A 27760-nucleotide genomic window follows, 5' to 3' on the forward strand; every position below is an offset into this window, starting at 1 on the left:
CGAGGTGCTTATGTCAGTTAAGAATTTTACCCTTTTGAACAAATTCCACTCTGCAGAGTGAGTCTGTACTAGTTTGGCATTTTACATCATGTGGCTCTTGCATTTTTGATGCAGTAGTAGACATCCTGAAAACCGCATTATTTTTCTGTGGAGCCGTGGCTTTTGTTACTTTCCCCCTTATTCCTTTGGGTTTACATTTTCTGTGCTGCAATTCCAAAGTGTGCTACAGAGACCCGGACACTACATCGAAAAGTAAGTGTTGTGTGTTTGTATTTCTAAATAAACATAGCAAAATACTGTAATCATGGAATATCAAGTAGCAAGTACTTCATTATTTATATTAAGTGGTCTTTAGCCATACCAAGAGGAAGAAAGCGAGCACGACTGGACTGCAATGACCATGACTTAAACGCTTAGACTATTATAATACTTAAAATCAGCCAAAGGAAAAGGAAACGGCTTTTATCATGGATCGCTAGTTGTTGTTATCTTGAACAGAAGGAGCAGTGTTAGGGAAAAGGTGTAAAAATACATGTATCCTTAAATGTTAATATAATTTCTTGGAAAAATGATTTTTAAATGGCAAACTTCTATATTTTCTTATGTTTCCATAAAACATGGTCTATGTTAAATTTTCTCCATACCACGGTAGTGTAAGGTGCTTTCTAGAAGCAGAGGCAATAAGTGCTGTAATGTAAGTCCTTGCGGGTTTGAGTGCTCTTCTCCTTTTGCGTGGTGCAGGAGGCAGTTTCAGTTTTGGTGAAGTTTACAGTTGGGTGAGTTTAATAGATAATTGTGCGGTAAAAACTGAAGTACTGAAGTAACATAGGATACCTCTTGTCTGCAGGCATATTAGATCTCAGACCATGAATTCTGTTCCCAGGAGAGAAAAATCTCAGATGTATTTCTTGCATTCTTCTTTTCGTTAATAAAACACGCAAGTGTGTTACATGCAACGTTTCTCCAGTCTGTTCTGTTACACTGTTTTTTACGTTACACTGTTTTTTACATAGGGAAGTTTTGGCTATTTCCCTTCTTGATAGTTTTGGGATGTTCTATATATGCCGAAGTGTGTCCTGAAGTTAAGGAATCACCAGAAAACTGATTTGAATTCTGTATTTAAAAATGAAATGACCTTGGGTTGACTTAAAATCAAACTAACTTTTGCTTATCAGGGTGAAGAATACTTTATTGCAGGAGCTATTTCAAGACAACCTAATTTAAAATAATCAAACTGTTATGCTTCAGCTTGCTTACTCTTTGTTATTTTAAGCCATTTGTATATAAAATGTATTGTGCAGCCTGTAAATAAAATACATGAAAACTTGAAGTCTTTCATTGTTTTCCCTCACTGGTTTATCAAATGGCATTTCAAAAGTATGTTGAGTTAAACTGAGGTGGTTTGTTAGTATCCAAATGAATATAATTTTCAGTGTGTTAGAATTCTGCAAGTCATGAAAAAAATATTTACTGCTCCAGTACTTTTTCAAAGGAAAACCGCAGGGTCTGGCAGTACGAGCGCTTGTTGCCAGCGCGGGGCTCCCGGTTAGCGCAGGAGCCAGGGCGCAGCGTAGCGTACCCGCGAGCGCTGATGGCGCGGCAAAAGCACTGATGGTGCTGGGGCGCGGTGAGGGGAACCGGGCACCTCCAGTGGTGAGAAGGTGCTGCTGTTCCAGCACCTGTTGCGTGAGCTTTTCAGGACTGTGGCCGATGTATAACGTGACATTTTTTTCTTAGCGCTGTTCAAGCAGAGGTGCAGTTAATATTCCCCACCACCGTCTCTTTAAAGAGGATGGTGTGTGCATTGGAAGTAATGGGAAATCAAACCCAAAGAGCCGGTTTGTTTCAGTGTCTGGCTGCGTGCATACACTGCTGGCGAAGCACTGTAAATCGAGCATGGCTTCAGCAACTGCACTTGGAATGTCTGAGGCTTCTCTGCTTTTTTTCCTACTGCATCAGCTAATCTAATGAAAACGTTTGCATCTTTCAATAAACGCTATACTTCCATCCAAAAATAAGGCACTTGCTGTATCTTCAGTACTCTTAAACTCCAGGTCGGACAGACTGCTGCTGTCATCGCTTCAATAACACGTCATTGATAAAGTCAGAAGATGGGCGGTGAAGAGGCAGTAGGAAAGTAGGCGGGCCAGCACTGGTTTCGTAGGTGTCCTTTGGCATTGGGCTGGCAAGATGTGTAGCTGTAGCCCATAGCATCTTCTCACTTTGTAGACAATACTTGGGCGGCAGCTACAATGAAAGCCTGCATTTTTCTTCTGATGACCAATCCAGGCTGTATTATGTAGGATGTTGACTTGCATATAGCAGATCACACAGATGCGTGAAACAATTTCTAGTTGTCTGCTCTGTTTTTCTCATGAAAGCTGCTGTTGCAACTAGTAACGTGACTTGAAGTTGGCTCTGGTTTGTGTTGGGGTATGAACCTGTAATGGTTTGAGAACGGTGCTGCATCCCATTCATTCAGCTGTTAGTGCCATACAGCCACTAAGCTGTGCAAAAGGGTACCAGTAACAATTCCAGTGGGATCTGCATGTGAACTGGCATCCTCAGCTGCAAATAAAATAGCATCAGGTGAAAGAGGAGAGATGCAAATAACTGCAGAACAACAGCCTGTATCAACACAGAGCAAGGAATGCATCTGTGAAATCAATGGCAAGAGGGGAAGCAAACCATTTCGTGTCACAGCTATGAGTTATTGCCTGTTAGCTTTGAAAGAACCATGCAATGTTGCTGAAACTTCTGTTAAATTAGCTGAACCAGGATTAAGTTGCTTCTATTTTTAAGGAATGCCTGTGAGCTCTGACAGGCCATCAGAATGAAGGGGATTACAGCCACGAAACTCCCCCATCACATGGAAGAAAATGCAAGTCAGAGCTCTTGGCAGCGACAACAAACAAGGGGAGAGAGACCTTTGTTTGACAAATGAGGGGAACTGTTTCTTTTCCCAGTCAACTGCGTTCGCTTCCATGGAGCTTGAGGGTTTTGCTTTTAAAGCCACTTGCTCATTATGGCTGCTTATTTGGGGCTTTTTTTTTTTATTGCCCATGGAGAAAACTCGCAGTTTAACTCAGGAGGAACTTTGAGTCTGAGCCTACAGTAATGTTTTCTTTTTCTTCAGGTATAGCAGGCCTTGCTAATAGGCAATGCTCGTATCGCTTTTCACAGCATGGCTTCGATTCCGCTTCAACAATTCCTCTGTGGGTACTTTGGACGTACTATTGATATGGCAAGTTCTCATAACGTGATGAATGCGTCTTTAATAGGACTTCTTGCAAAGAGGCTTTGTGAAGATTTTTTCAGTATTAGAAAAATACAGTGTAGAAGAGACATAACTAGGTAGAAAAGGGAATACTTGCGTGTAAGCTTTACAGAAACCAGCCTGGGAGCTTCCGGTACTTGCAAGCAGATCTGACAGCTGTGTGCTGCCCTTAAGGTAACTCGGGGGGATTAATTGGTTTCTGCAGTTAGTATTTGACTTGTGCAGATGTGTGTCTCTGCTATACTCCCTCCTCCATGCTAGGGTACGGTAACAGCTGCTAGAGGAAGCGAGTGTTTAATGTGCAGGTCTAGCACAGAAAGGTGCCTTTTTTCTTTTCTCTTGCAAGTTCTTCTCAGACCTGTTTTACAAAAGTGTAAAATATGTTAGCAGGTTCTGACATGGGGGAAAACCACTATTTCTCCTGCCTTTCAAATGTTTTCTGAGGATCTTGGTTTCGCCCGGGTGGCAGTGGTAGGGAAGAACTTATGTCTGCCTGAAGAACAGCGTGCCCTGCCGTCGGGGCCTCTCTCAGCATCCATGCCACAAGAGCCAATGCTGTTTTTCCTCATTGCTCTGTGTCGGGGTTGCCCTGAGCAAGGAATGGGTTGTACAGATAATTCAACAGAAGCCTGACTTGGGAGAGGATTTTTCCTGAACAAAGAGCAAGGGAGAGATCATTACTTATGTATCCAGCAAGAGTGCTTTTACTTTCATTCTCCTCCATCCTCACCGATTGCAAAAAGGATCTATGGGGGTGGTTTCAAAGCAGGACCTGGTTTGGGGGTTTTTTGTTTGTTTGTTTTTCCTTACCGGTATTATCCTTCAGGGAGCTTTTGGATGTTAGAAACCATCATGAGACTTCCCCCTGTCTGCTGAACTACTGAGTGTTGCTCCCCCTGGACTCCATGGCACACCCTGTCTGCTTTCTTCACTAGCACGCTCATGTGGGCAAGATGTAGGGCAACTTCCAGGAGCTGGGGTAGGGTGTTTCCCTCATCTCTTCTCTCAAAGCTGAACTCTAGTAGCTCATATTACAACTTCCAACCTCAAAGACTAGTGGCAGGAAAATGCCTCTTATACAGGTCTTATTTTTTTTGTTTAAGGACGAGACAAGACTTCACATGCTGTAGACTTCACTGACACAGCTGTCTCTTGGGCTGCTTCTCTAGATAAAGAAGAATAATGCCTCAGCCAAAAAAATGCAATCGGTTTCAATAAATTGCCAGAATTGGAATCACCAGAATGGCCCAGCCCTGTGGTAAGGTCTCCTGCTGCGCTACATCTGCTCGTCCAAGCCTAATTCCCTTACGTTTCACTGAGATACGCGAGTAGCTGTGTTGATACTCTAGAAATACTTTTTTTCCTAGCTATTGTTTCAAATTCTTTGATGTACCACGATATGGGGGAGAAAGCGTACACAACAGGTTGTAGAGCCATGCGCAAGCTCTCTCCTTTGATCCATTCCCTGATGAAGATCTCATGGAGCGAGAACGGGAGAAGGAAACAACCTCACCTGTCCAGCCGAACTGGGCTTTGCTGGGCAATGCGCTCACTGGTGCAATCCGCTTTTATTTCTAGCTTGGGAATATAAGTTGTACTTAACACTGGAAAGCTCAGAGTGTCTTTCCAATAAAATGCGAGGGAAGCATCTTCCTCCCACACTTGTGAAGCCAAAGATTCCCCATGATTTTACCTGATGAAGGCCACAATCATTTACCAGGAGTTTTTCTACACATTTTTCACTGTGACCCACTTCAGCCTCTACGCAGACAAGGCACCATGTCTGAGACTTCATCCAACAACACTCTCTCCCTTTTTTGTTTTTTTCTTTTCACCTTTCTTGCCAAACTGAGCCCTAACCTGCTTGTTCATCTCCCTCAGTTTCATCCTGTGGCTGCCCCTGGCAGCCCTGCTCTCGGCAGGACGACGCTGCGGCTGCTGCCAACTCCGTGCCCTTCTGGCTCGGGGGGGTTGGCGCAGGGCTGATGCCGTTTTCACCCCGAGGAGGGAGGTCAGAGGGGCAGGGTACAGCGAGGAGGCAACGCTGCTGCAGCAGGGGCCTGGAAGCCCTCAGAGACACGGTGGCATCCTGCTGCCTTGCAGAGAGGTTGGGTTTGGTCTGAGCTTACTTGGTGGAGAATCTGGAGTGTTTGGATCCAAGCCCTGGGCGTACATCTGCTTGTTCCCGCTCAGAAGCATTGTTTGCCTCCTGGAATAGTTGAAATAGTGTCACTGGTTCAATGACGAGATCATTTTCAGCAACCTGCTGGTCATCTGGAGTGTGTAACCACACAGCATCCACCGGCGTATGTTGTTCACCCACTCGGTAAGAAGGGAATACTTGCTTCTCATCAGCACAGTTGGTAAACACACCCTTCTTTTCACATTGCCCTGGAGGGGAGGGGGTTTAGAAAAATGCTGTTATTTTTCATATGGGAATCTGGGAGAAAGGGTTTTGTCTGAGGTCACACAGGATGTCTACAGTGAAGTAAGGAGCCGAATATGGGTGTGTCTTGTTTGTCTCGCCTGGGTTACAGCAGCGAGCGCAGAGATGAGCACGCAGATGGTCCAGGTTTTGTAATGCCACACCGGTATTTAATTAAATTGTAAGCTCCAAGACAAGGTAAACCAGAGGTCCTCTGCTCTGAAAAATCGGAGGAAGCCCCAAAAGGTTTTTCCAATGATGTTGCTATTCTCACGGAATGATATTTAGATTATAGTGTAAAAAACCCAAGTCTTGCTATGTAGCATCTTTAAAGCCAGCATTACTGATGCTACCTTTTGTATGTTGCTTTTATTATGCCTTCTGGAAAAATGGTTTATGGATGCTCCAGCGTTGGGAGTTCCCCAGTTCCCTCCACCAGGCCAATGGATGTTGATTGTTTCCAAAAATACAAGACAGAGCACCAAGGCTTAGGTTACATGAGGTTGTTTCTTGTTCTCTCCTGGACAGCCTCTTTGTGCCTTGTTGCTTGTCCATAAAATACAAATAAATAGTTGTACCCTATCGCTCAGGACCAACATCAGAATAAAAGCATTTCCTGAGTTTCTCAAAAATGCTGGTAAGCACTAAAGATCATTAGAAAAATGCTGAACTTCTTCCTTCACTTATCAACTTTCTGATCTACACCCCTGCAAAGCAATATACGATTGAGAGATCAGGACTCCTGCTTTGCAGCTGACCCAATGGCAAAAAATACTTGGAAGTTACAGAAGAGGAGCAGGCCATGCTCTGCCTTCCTGTTCTAGAGTTTAAAATGAAAACACATCCCCATGCTGGGAAAGAAAGGACGCTGCGCAGAGTGCACCAAACCAGCAGCCAAAGTTACCCATGTGCAGTCCTGTAACCTTCCCCACGCCACAAATACTCTTGAAAACTCGTGTCATCTCCGGGCCAGAGTCCTTGCCCTCAAGACAAGGCAGGCAGTGGGCTATCTGACTGCGCAGGCACCTTCCTGCTTTTCATACCCTGCTACTGCAGAACAAAGGTTAATTGTGACCATTTATTTTAATACCTTTTTTGTGAAAATCGTTGATCGGGGGAAATAGACTAAGAACTACAGAAGACATGGGAAATGAACAGAAATCTATTAATGATGTATATGAGAAGAGAGGTAGTAAATAATAATTAAAAACTTATCTGCAGATGGTCTGGTGATTCCACATCAGGAAAGTATTACCCTAAACCTGGCAGACTTTATTAGAAGCTATGTACATTTTTCTCCCCAAATTGCTTCTCGTTATGGATTGCAGACCCTGCCCTGAGACTTCCAAGCAAGCACATACAATTATGCAAGATAGTGAAAGAAGACATGCAGGTAGTAGTAATAATTTTTATTTGCAAACTGTACTTGCAATTACAATATTGCCTTTTGGGAACAATGATGAAAAAACCAAATCCCACAGAATTTTGCAGAGCTGTTCTATCAGAAATGCAACCCTATTTCAGCTTCTAGCATCAGATAAACCGGAGATGGCTTTCTCTTTCAACTGATCTCCTGGGAGGCTCCAGTTTGGTTTGGGAGTTTTTTGGTTTGCTTGCTTGCTTTTTTTTTTTTTTTGGCTTTAAGTACAACATTTAAGTCTTAACTGTAAGGATGCAAATTCTTTACTGACATCCAGGGAAACCTTCTGCATGCTTTATTGAAGTGCCTGTCATTTGTTGCTGCCTTGTGGCCTCTCGACTCTTCTTTTTCATTTCTCAACTCCTGTATTAAGGTTTCAGCGTTATGGAGCTTTTGTATTCTAAAAACTATTATGTTACGCCCTTCGTTATGGGAAGCAGTAAATCAAAGCATCACTTTGCATCTGAAATCCAGTGCTTTCTGGGTTTATTTAAAATGTAGATATATGGGTAGATACAGTGTCATAAAAATAAGGTGCTCTTGACTTTGTAGAAAGGATAAATGTGAAATGCAGAAAGGATATGCTAATATGAAGTCTGTGACAGGAAATTAATTTCAGTTGTATCTCATTATTTTAGTATGCTCAGCGTATGAGCACACAGGTATGCAATTTATATGAAAGCATAATGTCATACAATTCATTTAAATATGGATTCATATGCATGAAAATTATATGTAAAAATAAAAAGGAGCCATACCTTGTCACAGTATGTAGTTCGTAGGCTGGTAAGGAAATAAATTATTCTTTTCAATTACTTTTTTTAAGCAACATTTCTGTAAAAGCATCTGTTATTCTTTTTGAAGTGATGAATGAAAAAAAATGTTTGATTGAGAAAATGTCAACATTTTAAAGAAAATGTAATTTTCACCGAAATCTTTTGGTGAAACTGGCATGACTACCTAAACAGTCTTTTCTTCTTGAATATGTGTTTCCATCAAGTTCTAAAGATACCTGATTATTTGAGATAGAGTCCCGATATGAGGCATCCTCCTGTCTTGGTTAAAATATGTTTCTGTCTAAATATTTAATCCGTATGACATGTTTGTGGTGGCAAGAGCAGAAGGGGAGTAAACAGCATTCAACAGAATCAAATACAGTCACTGCAGTCCGTAACAAAATCAGAAGGTTGGTAGCTTAAATATTAGGTGAGATCATCAATTGCCTCTATAGAACGGGGAAGAAAAATGTAATGAGAACGAGATGGACCAGTTATATTGACTAATTAAAAATAAAAATTTCTAAAACCTTCTCCTGACAACAAAGGAGGCTGCGGATATCAGGAAAAGGTCAGGATTTCATAAGCAGAATAGAAAGAACATCAACTGCAGATGCTTCACTGACACTCAATTTGAGGGAATCTATTTCTAGTTGTGTTTTAAATGCGATCGATATTCAAGACAGCTTCTGCTGTAGGAAAAGGGGATAACTGGCCAACTTTCTACGGAATGCAGAGACCACAATTTGACAAGACAAAATCAACATGAACAACATACAAGCACGTGCTTTGCTGCGCAGAGACTGTTTAATAGGACACTGGCTCGACCTCTCTTCCAACAGAGTATCATTTGGTTGCATGACACCGACAAGTCGTGCAACTCCATGGGAGGATTTCACAGGACAGGAGACAAAACACATCAACAGCAGCATTATTAAATTCATAAGCACAGAAACACACCCAACAAATTGGATTAGATTTTTTATCGGTAGGATTTTTGTAAGGTGGGTGCTCCAAAGTGTGCCGGGGAAGCTGGCAGCTCCTACTGTTCTTCAGAGCAGTTCTAAAACTGTTCATAAGTGGGAATGAAAAAGCTGCTCAAGCTGACATTAAATGCTCTGTCAGAAAAAAGCAAGAAAAAGCAAGAAAAAAGCAAAAATGCTCAAGTCAGAAAAAGCAAGAAATCAGGTTTGTAACGCTTGTATTACACACCTTGTGTCTGGCAAAACATCATCTACATCATGCAATATATTGCATATAGTTGGAATATTAAATTCAGTGCTTCCACAGCTTGACCACTACTAGCGATGCATTAACATTTTTAGGCTTGATTTGCTGTAGCTTTTTAAAAATATCCATGAAACAACTCATAATTATTACGGTGACAGTTTTATGCTCCAGAAAGAGCTTATGCCACTTAAAGCTCCTGTCCGAAAAAAATCCCCAACCAAAAAAACTTAAAGACCTGAAACCTCAACTCTGGAAGTGAGTTTGTGGATTATTTTTCTGTTTTGAGGCACAGAAAGTTTATGACAATACATTTTAGAATCCTGTCGCGTTTTGCTTTCTGCTTCATTAATCTGAAAAGCTGAACGTTTGTCTCCAGGAGATGAGTGAGCAGGTGCTTCACCAGATTAGGCATCTATTGGTTATGAAGATACTGGTCATTAAAAGAAAAAAAGCCTCCTTACATTAATGGCTAGTAGAGCTAAAGACTGGTTTACTTCATGATAGTTGCTTGAGAATCTTCCACTGGAAGGGGCTACACTTTTGATTACAGCATAAATCATTTCCATATGCAGTGAAATTCAATACTACAAGTATGCCTCTCTGTTCCTTAGGAGACTGTGACCTCCGCTGCTATACTGTTGTGCACGAAAACTTAGACTGTTATCTTAGTTTGAAATTGTTCCTGCTGTCATTGCAGATTTTAGGTCAGATAAAGGATGAAATCCAAACCCCTGTTATCTTCAGCAGGGATTTCCATTTAAGTCTCCAGTGACAGAATTTCCCTTTTGAATAGAATTTTGCTTTTTTTGGATAAAACTACCTTCCATTAAAAAAAAAAAAAGAGTATAATTTGGCATACTTATTTTGGCCACAGAAAACTTGAAATGCAGCTCTCCTTGAGAGCTGTGAACCACACAAATGTGTGGATTATTGAAGAAATCATGGAGATTCTCAATTGTTTCAAGTCCTTGCACGCTAACAACGTAAGAAGTGGATTTCTTTTGTTAAGAGCAACGTTTCTGAGCATATTTGTATTCTTTACAGCAAATTTGAAAGGTGCTCAGGAGAACGGAAGTGGATTTGCAGACTTAGATCAGGATCTGGAGCATTTAATGAATAGTTATAGTAGAGAGAGAGACGCTCACAGAATTAAACAGCTACCATTTATCATTAGTATGTGTTGGAAAGCATGGCTGCCTTTCTGCTCGCATCCCTCCTCCCAGGAAGGTGATGCATTTGAAACTTGCTCTGAAAATTTTATTGATTAATCAATCAGCTTTAGGGAATGCAATAGGGAGTGCAGAAAACACTGGGTTCTCTTCTGCCACTAAATAGTAATAAGGCTTAACCAAGACACCTTCTCTTGCTATTCTTTCATTCTGCCGTTTGTAAAAGGATGGAATAATAGCCTTATCCTCTCTAAAGGCTGAAGTGATGCTTAATGAAATGTAATTAATTCATTGATTTAACTTTACGTTAAAAGCAATGTTTACATCTGTAAGGTGAATTTCCATTTAGAGGGATATAGGGATTAAAGCTATTTCTAGAACTGTACGTTATTGTTCTCCTTTTAGCGCTGATCTTTCACACTAGCCTGTAACAGGGAGGCAAAGTAATCAGAGATGGGCCCCGATTTCTAGATCCCATATAAAGGGGTTGTTCGCACCTCTGAACAGAAACACAAGAGATGGAGAGTTGTAGACATCCACTGAAATACCACATTTTGCCTTGAAATCAGATTTTTTTTTTCCCAGGTAGCACCTCTAGTTTAATGGTCTTCATACCATAAAATTTTATTGTGCTTCACAATTTCCCTTACATACTTAGCTCATTTAGGTAAACAAAAGTTGGACAATTTTGCTCATTAAGAGAAGCAAATTGGGTTTGGTACTATTTTCTAAAAGAACGAGTTGTATCATTAACTTCAAAGATGGATTACACAAACTCATAGTCAATAGGTCCATAAAAGAGCATTAACAAGGACTAGACGGACATATACGCCCCAGCATCCCTCACCTGACGGTGGATGCTTGGGAGGATGAAGGGCCAGCAGAAAGTGGCCTGGTCTGGACCCCCCTCTGGGATGCTTCTTATTCTTATGAATTTAAAAGAAGGACGGACGAAGTGACAGCAAGCAGATGTCTGTGTTACATGACTCCAGGACAGTCCTCTCTGGAAAGGAGAGGGAAACTCCAAGAAAAAGCAGTGAATTGTTTTAACTCTTTCTGTCTGTGAGACAACAAATGCAAATGCTGCTTTTCAAAGCCTAAATGTAACAAAGATGTGGTAGCTAATGATTAAAATTTAGGAGGGTTAGTATGTGGAGCATTATGATGTTCGTGTTTGGGGTATTCCAGTTGTTTTTATTTTGGGTGCTATTCTAACTATTGCACTAAGAGATGAGGGAACAGAGAGGAACATTGAGCATGTACCTTAGTATTTTAATGCAGTGACATGTAAGATCGCACGTAAAAGGTCAATTAAGTTGGTCACATGTATAAGACACAAGAAGTTGGAATGAGATGACAGTGAAAAGGACTGCTACCTTCCAGTGTGATGCTAAACATACGGGCTAATGTGATACATAAGCAGAGGAATATTGATCAGTAGGACTTTAGTATATAATTTTAATGATTTTAAAGTAAACTATTACTTTGAAACTTACTAGAAAAGCTTCAGAAAACAGATAAACAATCCAGTCCTAGAAAAAAATGTCCTAATGTGACTTTAATGGCTGTAATTAATTGTTGCAGAGAATGTTCAAATGTTATTTGATCACCTACCTTGAACAGAAGTTTGATACATGACTCTCTAATACAATATAAAAATGTAAAATGTAATCCATTGATGGAAGCTAATGTTAGATGAAGCCCACCTAGATTAGAAAGCAGCTTTTTAAGCGACAGCGGTTAGCCTTGGGATCAACTTCAATTGACAGATGTTGGCATATGTGCCATCTGAAATATTTAAATATCGGATCTCTATGTCTGGTTTAAATGAAGTTGTTGGTTTGATGTGGGAGTTGCCAGGTGAGATTTGGACCTAATATTGTGCAGGATATCAGGATAAATCTTTCTAGCACTGACTGACGGACAGTGAGATTTGGGATTCGACAAAATCTATGTACAATTTACTAGGAAAAAATATTTCACATACTGCTTTAGTTTATGGAATCCACGTTTTACTGAAAAGGTCTGTATCCCATACTTCTTAACAAACTAGCATCACTGAAGCTATTCATTTCACCCACTCTTTAGGGCTCACTCAATATGTGTACATTTTGTTCAGAACTTTAAAAACTATTTTTCTTTACCTTTTTGAAAGATGCTTAAAATTTGGAATTAGTAAAAAGAAATAATAAAATACAAAAAATCCAACAGGGCAATGATAATGAAGCAGGAGTCTGAAAAGAATTTGCAGGAAGAAAAAAGAGGAAGATGCGGACAGGTTACAGGTGGAGGAGGTACCTTTGCAGATCCCTTTGCAATCGATGTTGCAGCAACAATAGTATTACTACTAGGGAGGTTATTGACAGCTTCTGTCCTGAGATTCGTTGTTGGAAAAGCTCAGTTGAGTTAGTTAGCTTTCTTTCAGACATCAGCAAATTTAGTTCGAAACACGTTTTAAACTATCGAAGCTCTAACTTGTGGGATTTGAAAGCACTTGCAATATCTGCTTTGTCAGGAGAACTAGGGGAACAGTGGTAGTCAGTTCAGGATGGAAACTTCTTGTGATACAGATAGCTCTGAAGAAGATAATTTATGGATGGCTTAAGTCACAAAAGAGTCAAAGTGGTTTAAGAGAGAAATATCTGGTTCAAATGGAGTGTCAGCCAAAGAAATATGGAATAGTTGGTGGAAAGGGAGTCCAGAGCAAAGGCAAGACTTGGCCACAAAGAATGTTGTGGAGCCTGTGAAGAAACAGAATAAAGAAATGAATGCAGGTCTTAATATCTTTCTTGAGCTTTCTACTCTTTCTTGTCACTTATGGGGAGACTTGTAACACATTCTGGACTCCTGCCCACGTTCTGTGCTGATGCTTTGTGATACTGCGAACAACTGGAAAAGGCTCATGCTGAACTTCAAGGGAAATGGTGTGCTTTTGAAGGTGTAGCCCCTTTCACTAGAGTCTCCTTGCCAGGAGCTGCCAGAGGGGGAAGTCTTCTGTACTGATGATCCTCCCCAGGCCCATAGGTAACACCAAGAATTGGATTATTTGTTTTGGGATGCTTACATAGCAATAGACTACTCACTGGTAAAGGCATATACTTTGATTAGATGTGTTTCTGCTGTTTTTCTCTCTGGTACATCAATACAGTTAGAATGAAACCAGAAACTTGCTTTTTCCTTCTGCTCATCGGAAAGGTTACAAGACTGAGAACAGTTGCTCCGTAGCAGATCTTCTGGCTGTTTAAAAGCTTCTGAAGTAGAACTTAGCACTGAAGTAACTGGGGCTGGACTGAAGCTGAACTATGTTTTTTAATTGACAGTAAATGATTCAATATACTGAATAGGAAAGGTCCCTATGCACACAGGCTTTTTATTTTGCTGCTCATAAATCTCACTTCTCTCTGAAACGCACATCTGCTTTCTTTTCATTCATGGATTGAAAAACAGTAATATGTTCTGTGGCTGCTGAAGGGAGAATACCTGATTTTATGCTTTCATGAGGTAGTTTTCCTCCCTCCAACTTTGTGTGCTATCAACAAGGATATGCTGAGTGGAAATATGAGTATTTCAGAGATGGTTGTGTTGGGAAGCTGCCAGGAAGAACTGGGATCAAGATGACACTGTTTTCCCATGCCCATTTCTGTTGTCTTCTCAGAGCGACTTTGTCTTTGCAGTGTTTAGCACAGATACGAGCACCACTTGTCTGCATGTTCAGAAGAGAACTTTCTCTTAATCGAGAGAAAAAGGTGGCTGCTACGGTACGGGCAAGTCTGCTTTGAACAGTTCTCACTGCACATCTGATGACGACGTACACCACCCAATCCATGCGGGCTCATTCAGAGGAGTTGGGAGGATTTGTGTGCACTTTACTTGTTGACACAGTTCCATCATACCCAGCAACGTAAACCAACAGGACCTTTAGCGGACTGGGTACGTTGGGTGGTTGAGTGGCACCGACTCCACCAAACCCTCCAGCAGACAACTAGCAGAGCCCTGAAGGGCCTGTTCCAATGGAAGGGGCAGGAAAGGCAAGCTTATTGCCATGGAAAACGTATGCAGAAAAGCCTTAACATATAGCTGGTGTACAGACAGTTCTGAGAAAAAAAGAGGGGGAAAAGACACAATAGAAGACTTACCAGAAAGGAAAAATTATGGTAAGACTACGTAAGTTATCTTCTCTGGATGGAGTTAAGGGAGGGTGTGTGTGTGTGTGTACAAAAAGAAACAACCTGCTTTTGGTAGGTCTCTTTAAACTGTTTGCCTGAAATATAAAGTACACAAAGCCTTGTGGGTGTGTTTATTAATGTATTAGATAGTTTCAAGCTGTAAGAAGATAAATGATAGAGATTTGGTTAATCAAAAGAGAGTTCTGTCACCTGCTTACTGGGGTGACCTAATAGCAGAGAGAAATTAAACCAGGCTATTACCAGTTGTTTATTCACAAAGTATAGACGATAACTGTTTCTTCCTCACCTCACAGCAGCGAGGGTGATAGGCTACAGGAGAGCCAATGTATAAAACATCCAGTGATTATTCTGAGAGGAAATTAAACGTTGTCAGAAAAATGCAACCAGATGCAATAGATACTCTGAAAACCAGGATTTAAAGGTTCTTTACACAAGCTTTCTACACACTTGGAACTTTATTTTAGAAGCTATTCTAAGTACAGGAACACTGCTGGTAGTGTAAGCTGTCTTCAGTTTCAACAGCAATACAGTTTGGCAGTTCATTCATTTGAAAACAGTTATAGCAGTTTCTCAACCTGTTGTCCACAGTGCACATACTGCTTTCTTAACATCTGGAAGTGAACAACCAAATCATTTTTCTCAGTGTAATTTAATTGCCATAGGAACCAGGAGGCTATTAAAAATTTACAGACAAGGGAAATAGCTTTAGGAAAGTGGAATGGCAAGTCATCAATAGATGGGCCCTTGATGCCTTCTTACAGTTACCAACCCAAGTCGTACACTCGGACCATTTGCAGGTGTTAATTCTCCCTTTCACCTTCTTGACAATCCCCAAGTTTTTCACATGCAAAGTTTTATCTTAGCTTCAAAAAAAAAATACTGATGAAATGAGACTCATGCAAAGATGCTGCAGTTATGCAAAGATGCCAGACTTCACAGATAAGTGAAGATACTTATTCTCTTCTGCAAACTCAACTGTAGGAATAGTAACATGTTAATTCCCAACATCTGTTAAGGGAATACAGCTCAAAGCCTTATTTTACATTAACCTAAAAATCTTCATTAAGCCACAGGAGGTAGTGGTTTGGTTTAAAAAATGCTGTGCAACTACTACTTACAATCAAATTACTGTTGATACTACTCCCCAGTTGGCAATCAGTGTTTTTTAAAGCTTATGTTTGCTCTGTTATTTGTGGTTTATGCCATGCAGTCATCCACAGAAGCTGTCAATTAGCTTGATTCCTCTTCCCTTTTTTCAGCATTAGCTTGTGCGACGCTTGAAAAGGGAATGATTTGCATCAGCATGAAAGAGGTTTTGTTCTTCCATTAACTAGTATTTATACTAATAGTTGCATCAACATCACGGTCAGCAGTTTGAACTCTTAGGAATTTCCTCATGCAAACTACAAAGATTTAAACCCAAAGCATACTCATGTTGACTCTACACTAACATCTTTTAACCATCTTGACTACACAGCAATTAGATTGTGGCAAAATACATATGGATACCAGAAGGTTTAACTGTATTTTAATACAGCATCAAGCAGCATGATTACTGCTGCCCACAAAAGCAGGGTAGTACACACAGATTTTTGGTGCAGCCCATTTTAAAATAATTGTGTTAAAAATTTCAGCTTGACATGACGTCAAATTCTTTGCCTCCTAAGATGCTGTCACGAATGAATAAATTAAAGAACAATTTAAATGCTCTTATCCTTGACCTCAATAACATAGTGGCTCACCCTAGGCTTAGAAAATGAAAAATCCCTTGAGGTGTGTTTTGTGTGTGTGTGTGAAGGAAGGAGTCTTACTTGTTTTGTCCTGTTAAAATCCCATTCTACCTGCAATCTGGAAATGGGCTAATACAGGTTACACTGAATTGCAATGATGTCCCTACTCATGTAGTCCATCTGGTACTGCGCAGATGATGATTTCCATCCCAGCATCTCAACTGCAAAAGCTCTGACCCAGCACACCTGGGTAAACTGCACTGGCTGGTTTCGGAAAATGTAAGCTCTTTCAAGTAAGAAAGGAAGAAGCCTCAGATTCTTTTGAACTATACTATGCAACTGCCACCACTACTTGAATCAAGATTGACATTTGAATGAAATTAAGTAAACTTATTTTCTTTCGTAAGGGAAAAAAAAGTATAAATTTAATACATCCTCCACAATCCTGTCGCTGTTACCTGGAAAAAAATGAATGCTCAGAATTAAGCAATTCTGGGAATTAATTTTAATATTTGAAAATTACTTCCCTGGTAGAACTTGAAGGTATACATTTTTTGATGCCAAAATAGTGACATCTGAAACCAAAATGCAGGAATACTTTACTCCAAAAATTCAAGAAATACATGCTAATCTAGTGTCAAAAGCTTTCCACATTCAGTGACTAGTACAGCTTACAGTTTTGTGAAACTGAGTATGTCCAATATTCTATGCAAAATAGACTTTCCACTTTTGTCAGAGAACAGGTCAAATGGTGATTTGATGGCTTTGACTGAAGTTCATGTCACAGGAAGCCTTGAAGTTACCAGTAACAAGTCAGTGCTTCTCCAGAAGAAAAATAAGAACAAGATGGGTCTCAGTTTGTGAGGCTGTGTAAGAATTTGAGGCTGCGTTAGGAATTCTTCTTTTGTGTGTAAGGTAATTTTTGAGAAATATCTTTTTCTGTTTTATTAGGGAGTGGGATGGTATTTTTTCAGCTATTTGTTAAAAACCCATTCTACCTGCAATCTGGAAATGGGTTAATACAGGTTATGCTGAATTGTAACGATGTCCCTACTCATGTGGTCCATCTTGCACTGTGCAGACCATAGTTTCCAGCTCAGCATCTCAACTGCTTAATTTTTTTGCTTCATTTTTTTCTCCTTTTAAATGGGGACAGGAGACTACCGCTTATTTTAATAGCGGTCATGTCAGCAGTATTAAAAATTTCACTCAAACTGTACTGGTATGACCCCTTTTAGCCACAGAAGTTACTTTCTTGTATACAAATATTTATATTTATAGTTCGGAAAAGGAACGTGCAACAACCACAGATCAGTGAGCAAAGGGCAGTGGAATTCACCTGTAAATTTACTGCAGAAGAGGATGTGCAACAGTTTCAGGAGTTAAACTACAAATTGGAATTTATAATGCTGGTAAAATTTAAAATCCAGGATGTGCACTAAGCAAACCACTGATATGGTTTAAAATGCTGCAACCCACATACAGCTGGTGAAACAAAATGGATGACTAATTGGCTCAAAACACCTCCTGGGCCCCAATGCACCAGAATGATGAGAAACTAGGGGTAACCTCTAGGAGAGGAAGGGTCATTTGATGACCCTGTTCTGGCACCAAGCATCTGCCCAACTGTTTCTAGCCCAGTAGTCAAAGGTTTCCTAGTAGCATCAAGGAAGTAATGAGGATGAGATAAGCTCTTTAGCCAGATCTAAAATGCTTTAAAGGGACAGCCTAGATGTGAGGTCTAGCACTCAAGAGCTAGTAATTTTGTAAAGGTAAATTCCGAAGTCCAGGCTGAGAAAGTGTTCTTAAACTCTAAGTCAGCAAAGCACATATTTTAGTGCAAATGACAGAAAATTAAACTGATTCAATTTGAGCCTAGTGAGACATTCAGATGAAAAGTTACTGTAGGCAAAGAATTTGATTGTGAACTAATGACTGAATGCAGGAACTATACTACTGTTAAGCGTTAACATAACTTGGTGATTTCTTTCCTTTCTTCTGGTGTAAGCTGTTTGAGCCATCTCAAATGTAAACAAGTTTATCTAGTTACCTATGTCAATTGGTACACAAGCTTCTGAAAGCCTGAGACACGAAAATCATTACATGATTATTCATCAATCAATCCTCCCTTTTCTCCCCTAGTACAAGGAGGATGGGAGGAAGGTAAGTGCCAAGATTTGGGGAAAGGAGAACAAAATCTCTACGCTTGAGAATTTAGGAAAATGTTGTAAGAACAACTTTTAATTCATTGCAAGACAGTCTTGGCTCATGTTTAAAAGCACATGTATGAATTTGCATTCAGAGCAATTGCTAAACAGAGCAGTTTATTGCAGAGTTGGGAAAAAGCACTGACAGACAAACAAATGATACAATTTTCAAACTGTTATGTTGGATACTTACATATCTTGGTTGCATGAGTAAATCCTCTGACATCAGTGAGATTACTCACAAGCACAACTTGAAACCCAAACAGACTATGAAACCTTTTCTTTAGAAGGGAGCTGAATAGCTACTTGTAGACTTTCCCTATAATGCATGTTTCAAATGCTCCCCTCGGATGTCTGATTAACACATTTTATATGAAGTGAAGAGCACATAAAGATATCCTTACCAGGAAAAGAAAAACAACCTGACTGTAAAAGTAGTTACCCATTCTGTTGACCAGAAGCATTTCCCCTGCAAAGTGTTCCCAGTGTTGACATCAGAAAAATGCTACGTCTCAATGCCTTATTGCTAATTCTAAAGAGAAGCAGCTTGATACGAGTTTTTAAAATCCTGTTTTAATTGAAATTTTAACATTCTAAATTGTTTTACAATGTCAGTGTAAAATAGTGTGTCCAAAGTGCCAGAGAAGAATGAATATGCTGTATTATAAAGTCACAGCAAAAACCCAAACCTGAACTATCTTTGAAGTATTACAGTATACAACTTGGGGTAACTCCCCACCCAGTGTGTTGCCATGTTACACAGAATTGTATTCGGCTGATTTAAGTTATCTTACTGTGATATTAGCACAATGTAGTAGCAATGCAGTTCGCTGTTAAACACAGTAGCAAACAGCAACAAATGAAATTAAGTTTTTGCTAGAAGAGAGTTAGTCATGAGTTATACCACTCCTTTACAACAACTGAATGGAAAGTCGACAGACTTGATGCACAAACACAATGCAAACAAAACAGAATGGAAAAGTACATCAATCCAAACTTCTGAAAAAGGAGCTAAATGACTTACCGTAAAAGTCTAAGTCTGTTGAAGAAAGAACAATGCCCATACTCTTAGTGTGTTCATTACAGAAGAATCCCTTCGTTAACAAGACACAGACACTATTTTGTTTCACGGGCTCTTGAAGAAAGCATGTATTTATGCTGTACTTTTTATCATCAAATGCTATTTCCAGAGCCATACTCTTACTATGAAGTGGCTTCATTAACAAATGAGGAAGTGATATATCCTATCTCCATTAGAAACATGTGGGGAAAAAGAATGTTTGCCATATGGGAAAAAGGAGAAAAATCTGTGAGGAAGTAAGTGCTTAAGCTTCCTGGATATCATAGCAAAAAAGGAAAAGCTTAAATTGGCTTTAAGTACATTATATTTATAGTTCTGAACATGTGTTCATGCATTTTACAGCTATTCAACAATGACATTTTGAAATTTTACTGAAATTGCAGAATTTCTCCTAGAAGCCAGAAAGGTGAATAATTTTTAAGTTTTTGGTGCAGTATGATGAGGTTAGTAAGTTTAATATATCTACATTTTAATTCCTTGCTGATTCTTGACCAAATTATTGGAGTCTTTAGCAGTATGGTGTACTTATAATTGTTGGGTCATATCCTGAAGTGCACTGGAGCAGCAGCTTAACAGATGGCATTGTGGAAGGCCTGTATTGATTAAACAATGCTTCAAGATTATTTCGTCAATTCTCTTTCTGGAACATTTACCTTCGTTGATGTCTGACACTCGCTTCCAGGAGTTAACAGTTATTACCAGAGGAGGCTGGCTTTGATCCCTGGGTCAACTGCAAAGCCAAAGTGGAAAAATGCATCTTTGCATTGTGCAAGGGCAGCTGATATTGGCTATTGTATAAGCAGTCCCACCTCTAACAGTCTCTCTTCTGTCATGAATCCTTTTCCTTTCCTTTCTCCTTTCCAAACCCAGTTTCTTCTCATGTCTAAACGGGAATATGTCATAGCTTTAGTCTCTTAAACAACATTGTATCTGTTTCCCCAAGATCACCAAACATTGCAAAAAGTAAACTGCACTGAATTACAAAGGAAATAGTAACAAAAAAGATGACTCGGTTAAGCACCCTGTAACTTTTTTTGGGCGCTTTACAGCACCTGACAAGGTTAAAAAAAAAAGGAAATAAAACTTTATACTTCACTTTTCACAATGACATTGATTAATTGATTTACAAATTCTAAAGACTATCTACAGCTTGTCAAGTCATCTCAGTTTTGCTGGTACGCATTACAGATAACAATACCGATAGCTGCCATTTAAGGCACAGTTTTGATTCTGGGATGAAGATTTAACCATTCTTGATATCTCCTTGGGGGAAGACACAAGTGACAAATTTTAGATTATGGTCATAAAAGAGCAAGAGACTCAGCTAGCACATTTCAACATGTTAACCTCCCAGTTTGAAGTTGCTCCTGAAGGTGGTATTAAGCCAAGACATTTTATGCTGAAACAGATAAAGAAGTGTATAGGACTATTCTACCTCAGCAAAAGACAAGTTACTAGGAACAGTCTAATGTGATTCCCTGTGCTTTTTCTACCTAACCATGCTTCAGGACTACAAAAATATGTTTTCTGTGAAGTATATAAGAAGCTTAAAACAAAATATATTTTGAAAACTGAACTAATGCTTTTATTTATTTTTAACTAAGTTTTCACGCTCTACCTACTGCTTAAAAGCCAAGATCAACAAAAAAATAATGGTACCTCCAACAAAAATGTAGGTATCTACTGCAGGCTTAACATGGCACGTTAAGAGCATGCCTGCAGCTAGAACTATTTCTTATTTATTCTAGATTACAATATTCACTATTGGATTTAAGAATGGATCTTCCACATATAGACAAGCTCTAAAAAACCCTCATTGTTTTCCTCTTCAGTATAAAAATATAGCATGCATGCACACAAAACAAGACTTCTTCAGGCAAAGATGCTTGCCATAGGTAAAAATAATTTAAAAAATTGAAAAATCTTGTACAGATAAAAAAAAATGCTATGCATGTACAAGTGTCAACTGTATAACAAACTTTCATTCATTCTATGCTATTCTAACAGGTGGATCCAGAAAGTACATTTGCATTTATTTAATCTTGATGTTTCATGTGCTCCTTAGACTTAAACTGCCACTGAACAGACTTGTTACTATAATCTGGAAATGTCTAATTTTTTTTTAAATACAAAAGCAAATGATTACAGAATTATGTTTATGATTCAAGAGCTGGTTCAACAAATTAAACTTTCCAAAGACAATACATTTGTTTCCTGAGATGGCTAAAAGTCATGTTTCAACTTCATGTTACACTACAATTAACAAAAAACACTATGCACAAAATCAGAGGTTAACTACAGCATACAAGCACATTTACAGAAGTCACCTAATTTCACTAGTACTACTTGTGTTAATGTGTACACCTTAACAAAAGTCCTAAAATAATCTTTATACATTACAAAACAAGAATTTACAAAACTTTATTTTATTTCCAAGTTACTTCATTCTAAAAATGCTGAAACATAAAAAAATACCATTTACTAAAGGAGTTTACAATAAAAGGCTAACAATCTGGCATGGAAGAGGTAAACATATGGAAACCTGTTTTAACAGTCACAAATCAGTCGCTGGTGATTAAAGAACACTTTGTTCTTCAAAGCTGGTAGGCACTTCCACGTAGCCAGAAATGTAAGTTTTCCTACCACTCCTTTTCCCTCCCATACATAAAAATATCCAATGCAATAAAAAAAAAGTAGGATAAAAGGGTGGACAGGTGATCAAATAAAAGCATTATCTAAGGTCTTGATTATTGTTCATCTTGTGTAAGTGTAAAGATTTTGTCCGAAAGTTTTCCTGACAAGATGGAGTTATTTGGCCTTTAAAAGTGTTAGCTGAAATACCTCCCTTTTTTACCAGTGTATGTTGTTTGCTCACTGCTGTATTGTTGGTTTATGTCTGTAACAGAAACTGGCTCTAGGCCAGCCCATGGGTCCTCAAGCATTGAAGGTCTGTAATAGTTTTCCACATCATTAGACACTCTTTTCTCTCTGCCATGCGCTGTACCAAATGGAGTAGATGTCCTGGGTGATCCCTTTGGAAGAAAACCATCAGGTAAAGAAACATTTAATAGACTAATTCAAACTGGAAAAAAAAAAGTTCCTTCTAATGCAGCAGAGCTTTGAAGCTAATTATTAATGATAATTACTACTCCTCACCTGCATCTTCCTTAGAAAATATTAACTTTATTATACTTAATTATGAGTGATGATTTACCAGGATAAGAAAAAAAGTCTTCTCCAACATGCTCGTTTACGTCACTCTGGCACATAACTACAGAAAAGCTCCTCATGCTATTTTTCAGAAGCTGCCTAAGTCAATGACATGTCTAACTGAAAAGCTGAACAACAAAACAGGGAGGTTAGAGGCTGAGGAAGAGCTGATAATGTTTACAAGAGCAGACGTCAGATATTAAGTACTTATAGATTGAACACAGCATTGTATAAAGCAAACAGCTACAAAAGACCTGAAGAACTTACTGGGAAAAACACCCTGTTTTAACCAAACTAGTGTTCTGTGAAATTTGAGAACAGCTTACTTTCTTTGATATACATTCTGGATGGTATTCAGTGATTAAGCAGATATTGCATGGAAGAAAAACCTTTTGCATGGGCCTTTGATATTTGATTTTTTTTTTTTTTTAGATCAAAGATCACCACAATTGCTTCTACAAACCTGGTACAGGTCTGCAACTTAGAGAGCTACAACAAAGGAAATCGCTATAACCTCCTGTTAGCATCATCCATTGTTTTTTTCCTTAGATTTACTTTCCCAGAAAAGTGAGGTTTTGTCTAAAGCTATATTCGTTTCAATTCATTTGTTTTAACTAAAGTTAACCAACCTACACTACAGATACACAACAGTTAGTTTCCAAACATGCCTGTTGCATTCCGTATGATTAGAAGAACAGAATTCCTTGAGGCTGATTATAAGCCTCTGACTTTGTAAAGGAGGATAAAAGCACTGATTAAAGGCTGCCCCCCCCCCCCCTCGACTTTTTGGACCAACAGTGATGAATTTGACTAATAAGCCCTATTAGTAAATAGATCATATGAAACAATTTCTGGGTAAAACTGAGAAATGGTGCCATATAGTGAAGGCCCCTATGCTTAGCCAGAAGAACAGATTCCACTGATAACTGCTTAGTCTTGAACCTATTTCTGAAAATGTGCTGTGGCAGGAGTCTGCTTGTGTGGTCCCAGTAAGTACATTTCTAGAACTCCTAAAGCTTGATGATAATGGCTACACAATCTAAATGTGGGAACATCCCCATCTTATTTACAGGGCACTTGTTTCTAATGATTCATTGTAGTATAATTAGGTTATGCAGGTAAGATGATCTCAAAAGTGAAAAATTACTAAAAGGTAGAGAATTACTTTATTGTATCAAAACCATGAGGGTAAGGTCAGAGAATCACCTCAGATTACATCTAAAAAACTTACTAAGGGACAAGGAATTTCCTAGAGCAAGTCAACATGCACTAGCAAAAGTGCCATTTATGTTAAGCACTCACATTTAGTAGTAAAGCAGTTGTACACAGTGCATTCTATCTTCAAAATAAGTAAAAAAACTCTTTAAAACACCATGTTTAATGGAGACCCTATAACTTTTGACACTGTAAAACAGTTTGAGTATGGAGTTTATTTAATGTTATGTTTAACCTGCAGCACTCAAAAGAAAGCTGAACTGACATAATGATCTGCAGTATCCAGTGACAGAACAAAATAATTCAATGGTAAGACTCTTTTGGATGGATTTATTTTATAATATTAAATTTCACTACAATATAATGCAGGCCATCAATAACACCAACGTTTTTGCACATGTGAAATCTAGGAAATGTATTATTATGTAATACAAGATTGACAGCCTTCAACAAGGTTTAAATTTAAGCATGTAGATATTATTTTTTTTAAATTTAGAATACTAGTCATTATATGCTTTTTTCCCCCTTGTATTTTCTTTAGAAAAAAAATCAAAATGTGATTATTCATAATATAGCCCTGTGGAAAAGGAAAATAGCCCTACCTGTGCAAGTGAAAATTTCTGTGCAAGAAAAACTGTTTGGTGCCAAAGACACCTTAAAAAATAAAAATATTTTATGATCACTGGTGCCAACAGCCTTTTCTCACTGAACTTTCCATAAAGAAACAGTCATTCTATTCTCAGTACTTTTTTTCCAGATAACAAATCTCTCTCTACTGTAGATAAAACATCTTTTGGTGCTGTTCATTAACATGTTACTGAACAGGGTAATACTGCCTTGAAAATGGGGACAGTCACTCCTTTTATCAACTTTCTTCACCTGATGTAATTTTAGCTGTTGGCAGATGCACAGAAACACAGAAATCAAGATTATACCATTTCACAAGATTTTTTTTTTTACTTTCTGTAATAATTTTTAACCCATTACCACTAACTAGCTACTGCTACTAGCTAGTTCACTAACTGCTATTGAGTGTAGAAAGGGAAACACTACCACTAAGTGAATTCTAAGAGGAGATATTCAAGAGATACAACAAACATTTTCATAAAAATTTAAAGCAGATGCATCTCTGCGGAAAAAACAGAAAGCTCTGTAAAGCCCTGGCCACATAAAGGTTAAGTCAGCCATTTCAGAAAAATCAAGCTTACTATGTTTTTCTTGAAGTTTTCTGTTCATTTCAAAACATGAAAGTCTGCAAGCTTTTTGTGCTTGAGCACAAAATACTAATAACACGTCACAAATAGAACACTAAAGTAAATATAAACTGTCTTTTGGATTTCCTGATGAGATTTTAAAAGGTCACTTAAGATTTTCATCTCAAAGGTGGCAGTAGCATCATAAATTTCAAAAGCACTGTAGTTCTCTTAACAATAGCATCTACAGAAGAGAAGGGAACAATCCACATACCTCAGAAGAAATTTGATGTTTAGAACATATCCTTCTACCTGAATCTACTCACGGCCTCACGGACTGAAATTCTTGTTGCCCATGTTGAAGAAAATGGGGACTCATGGTTTATGAAACTTCCTCCCTCTGTGATTGCCTCTATTGCCCTCCCAGGCAAAACAACCCATATGCGTACAGGTAAAAGTACGCACAAACACATTACCTTAGTCCTAGGCAAAGCTACAGACATATGATGTCTTTCTAGTCTTAGAAAGTATCACAATCAGGTCAATGTTCCTAAACTACTAACAAGGTCTGCAGAAGGAAAGGGGAGAAAGGAAAATGTTGACAATCTGTGACTGGATTCAAAGTTGTACCTTCTTTATGTCAAGTTTCTTACTTAAGCCCAAGGATGGAGCCTATGAAACTGTTCCTGCCCACAGGTCCTGACATGAAACAGTTCTGACTAAAATTAGAGGCAAAAAGATTCCTGCATATTCTTCTGCTCAGTTAATTTAAGGCAGGCTTTTAAAAAACACTTAATTGAATATCCGAAGAGTGACCTTCTGAAGGGAAGTGTCTAGACATTGGTGACATAAACCGTCCCTCCAGAATCTGCAGCAGAAACCCCACATCCTCTGCCTTTTCAACAGGTGCAGAGGTTAAACAATCTGTAGGTCTCCACACTGGGAGAGCTTTTGGTGTTGTGTTGAAGAAAATGTATAGAAAAGTTCATAACTATCCCCTTCCGCCAGCTAATGAAATTCCTGCAAGATAGTTATCTGCATCATAAAAAAAAACCAAAGACTATTTTTGAATGGAAATGTGACTGTGCAGTGCAGGCACATGAAGATTTTAGTAATCTCTATTAAGATTTGACTTCATTATTACAGTTTAATCCTTAAAGTGTCAGTAAGGGCACCTGAAAATTTTATCATTGTTTGTACTGCTCGTGTCATCTGTTAACACTTTTAAGGTTTCTCTAATATTGCATAAAGCCAGCTACATAGATAAAGTTGGTATCATCTCAAGAATGTTATCCCTATCTGCACTGCCAGTCACATGCCCCAACTAAACCATCTGAAAAAAGCTTAGCTCACAGAACCTGTTGCTAATAGCTCTCAGGAAAACTACTTTATAAAAACTAAGGCTTTCAGTGCAATGCAAGGACTTTAAAATGATAGTGTTTTCCTAACAGATGCTTTCATTTCTGCTTAGAGCCGCCTCAGCTTAATTCTCTTCAATAGAACACTTCTCTACTCATGTCCCAGAATTCTCTGTGTGTGGACAGGGCAGCTTCCGTGATGTAAGACAACACAGGCAAAGTAAAAGTACACAGCACTTCACTGTGTTAAAGAAAACCGATCAAAGGGAGGTACATACAAGGGAAAGAGGTGCCTGCTGCAGTTCTGGGTGGGGCTTAATTTTCTCTCTACCTTCACACGCCAGAGTATGAAGACAGCTACGCTCTTGTGAGTCCTTGTGTCTTCACAACAGGACTCAGACAGGCCTGGGGCCCTCTTCCTTTCCCTGATCACACAGCTGCCTGAGCTGGGGTCTCTCCATCCTCTCTACTAGGGGGGAGACAGATGTTACCCTGTATGGTGCAAGTCTCGCTCTCGCCTGGAAATCGTGGTGGAGCGGAAGGATGCTGCGCCTCGTCGCAAGCCCTCGCCGTGCTCTCCCCTGCGGGCTGAGGGCCCCGCTTAGCAGCAGCAGCTCCCTCCCTCCCGCCCCCGCCCCGCTGTGCGGAGGCGCAGGCCTGTCTCCCTTATCACCCTGCCCCATACCTGGTAGTGCCTCTGGAAGCCCCCGGGCGAGCGCTTGTGCTGCTGCGGGTGCAGGGGAGCTCCAGCCGGGGATTTGCCGCCGTAGGGAGTCGGGTACCGGGGGCTGACGCTCTGCGGCCTGCGCGGGGTCTGCCCCCCCGGCGACGGGCTCCCAAACCGCCCGCCGCCGCCGTGGAAACTGTGGCCTCGGGGCGAGTGGCCGCTGCCGTAAGGCCCAGGCCGGTGGCCGTAGGGCGGCGTGTGGTGGGGGCTCCCGTAGCCCCGCGGGGAGGGTGGCACGGGGCCGCCGCCGGAGGGAGGGCTCCGGAAGCCTCCGCCCGCGTACGGAGGAGTCGGGGGGCGGAAGCTCTGCCGGTACATGGCCCAGGCCAGCGAGGCGATGGCGGAGAGGAATAAAACCTGCGCAACGGCGTCCCCCAGCAGGCGCCTCGGCGGGGCGACGTCGCTTCTGGTTTTTTCTCTTTCCCCCTTCCCCCGCCAGGCGGCCGGAAGGTTCCGGGCTCAAAACGTTCCGGGCCGGGGAAGTCGAGGCGAGGGACGCCCGGCTGGCAACGGCCGCTGCGCGCGGCCAGAGCCGCGCCCCGCCTCCGCGGCCTT

At 39.9% G+C, this 27760-nt stretch overlaps 1 protein-coding gene across 1 annotated transcript; it reads right to left on the minus strand.

Annotated features, from left to right (window-relative positions):
- Nucleotides 1–16634: 16634 nt before the first annotated feature.
- MPLKIP (M-phase specific PLK1 interacting protein) lies at nucleotides 16635–27741 on the minus strand. The gene is made up of 2 exons (XM_075493574.1): nucleotides 27164–27741; nucleotides 16635–22534 (listed from the first exon to the last, which is right to left on the minus strand). Exons 1-2 carry the CDS (start codon nucleotides 27521–27523, stop codon nucleotides 22331–22333), a joined length of 564 nt encoding a protein of 187 aa, XP_075349689.1. The 5' UTR covers nucleotides 27524–27741; the 3' UTR covers nucleotides 16635–22330.
- Between the last annotated feature and the right edge of the window lie 19 nt (nucleotides 27742–27760).

This window comes from Mycteria americana, chromosome 2, assembly GCF_035582795.1.
Source record: "Mycteria americana isolate JAX WOST 10 ecotype Jacksonville Zoo and Gardens chromosome 2, USCA_MyAme_1.0, whole genome shotgun sequence".
In the NCBI taxonomy this organism is placed as follows: domain Eukaryota; kingdom Metazoa; phylum Chordata; class Aves; order Ciconiiformes; family Ciconiidae; genus Mycteria; species Mycteria americana.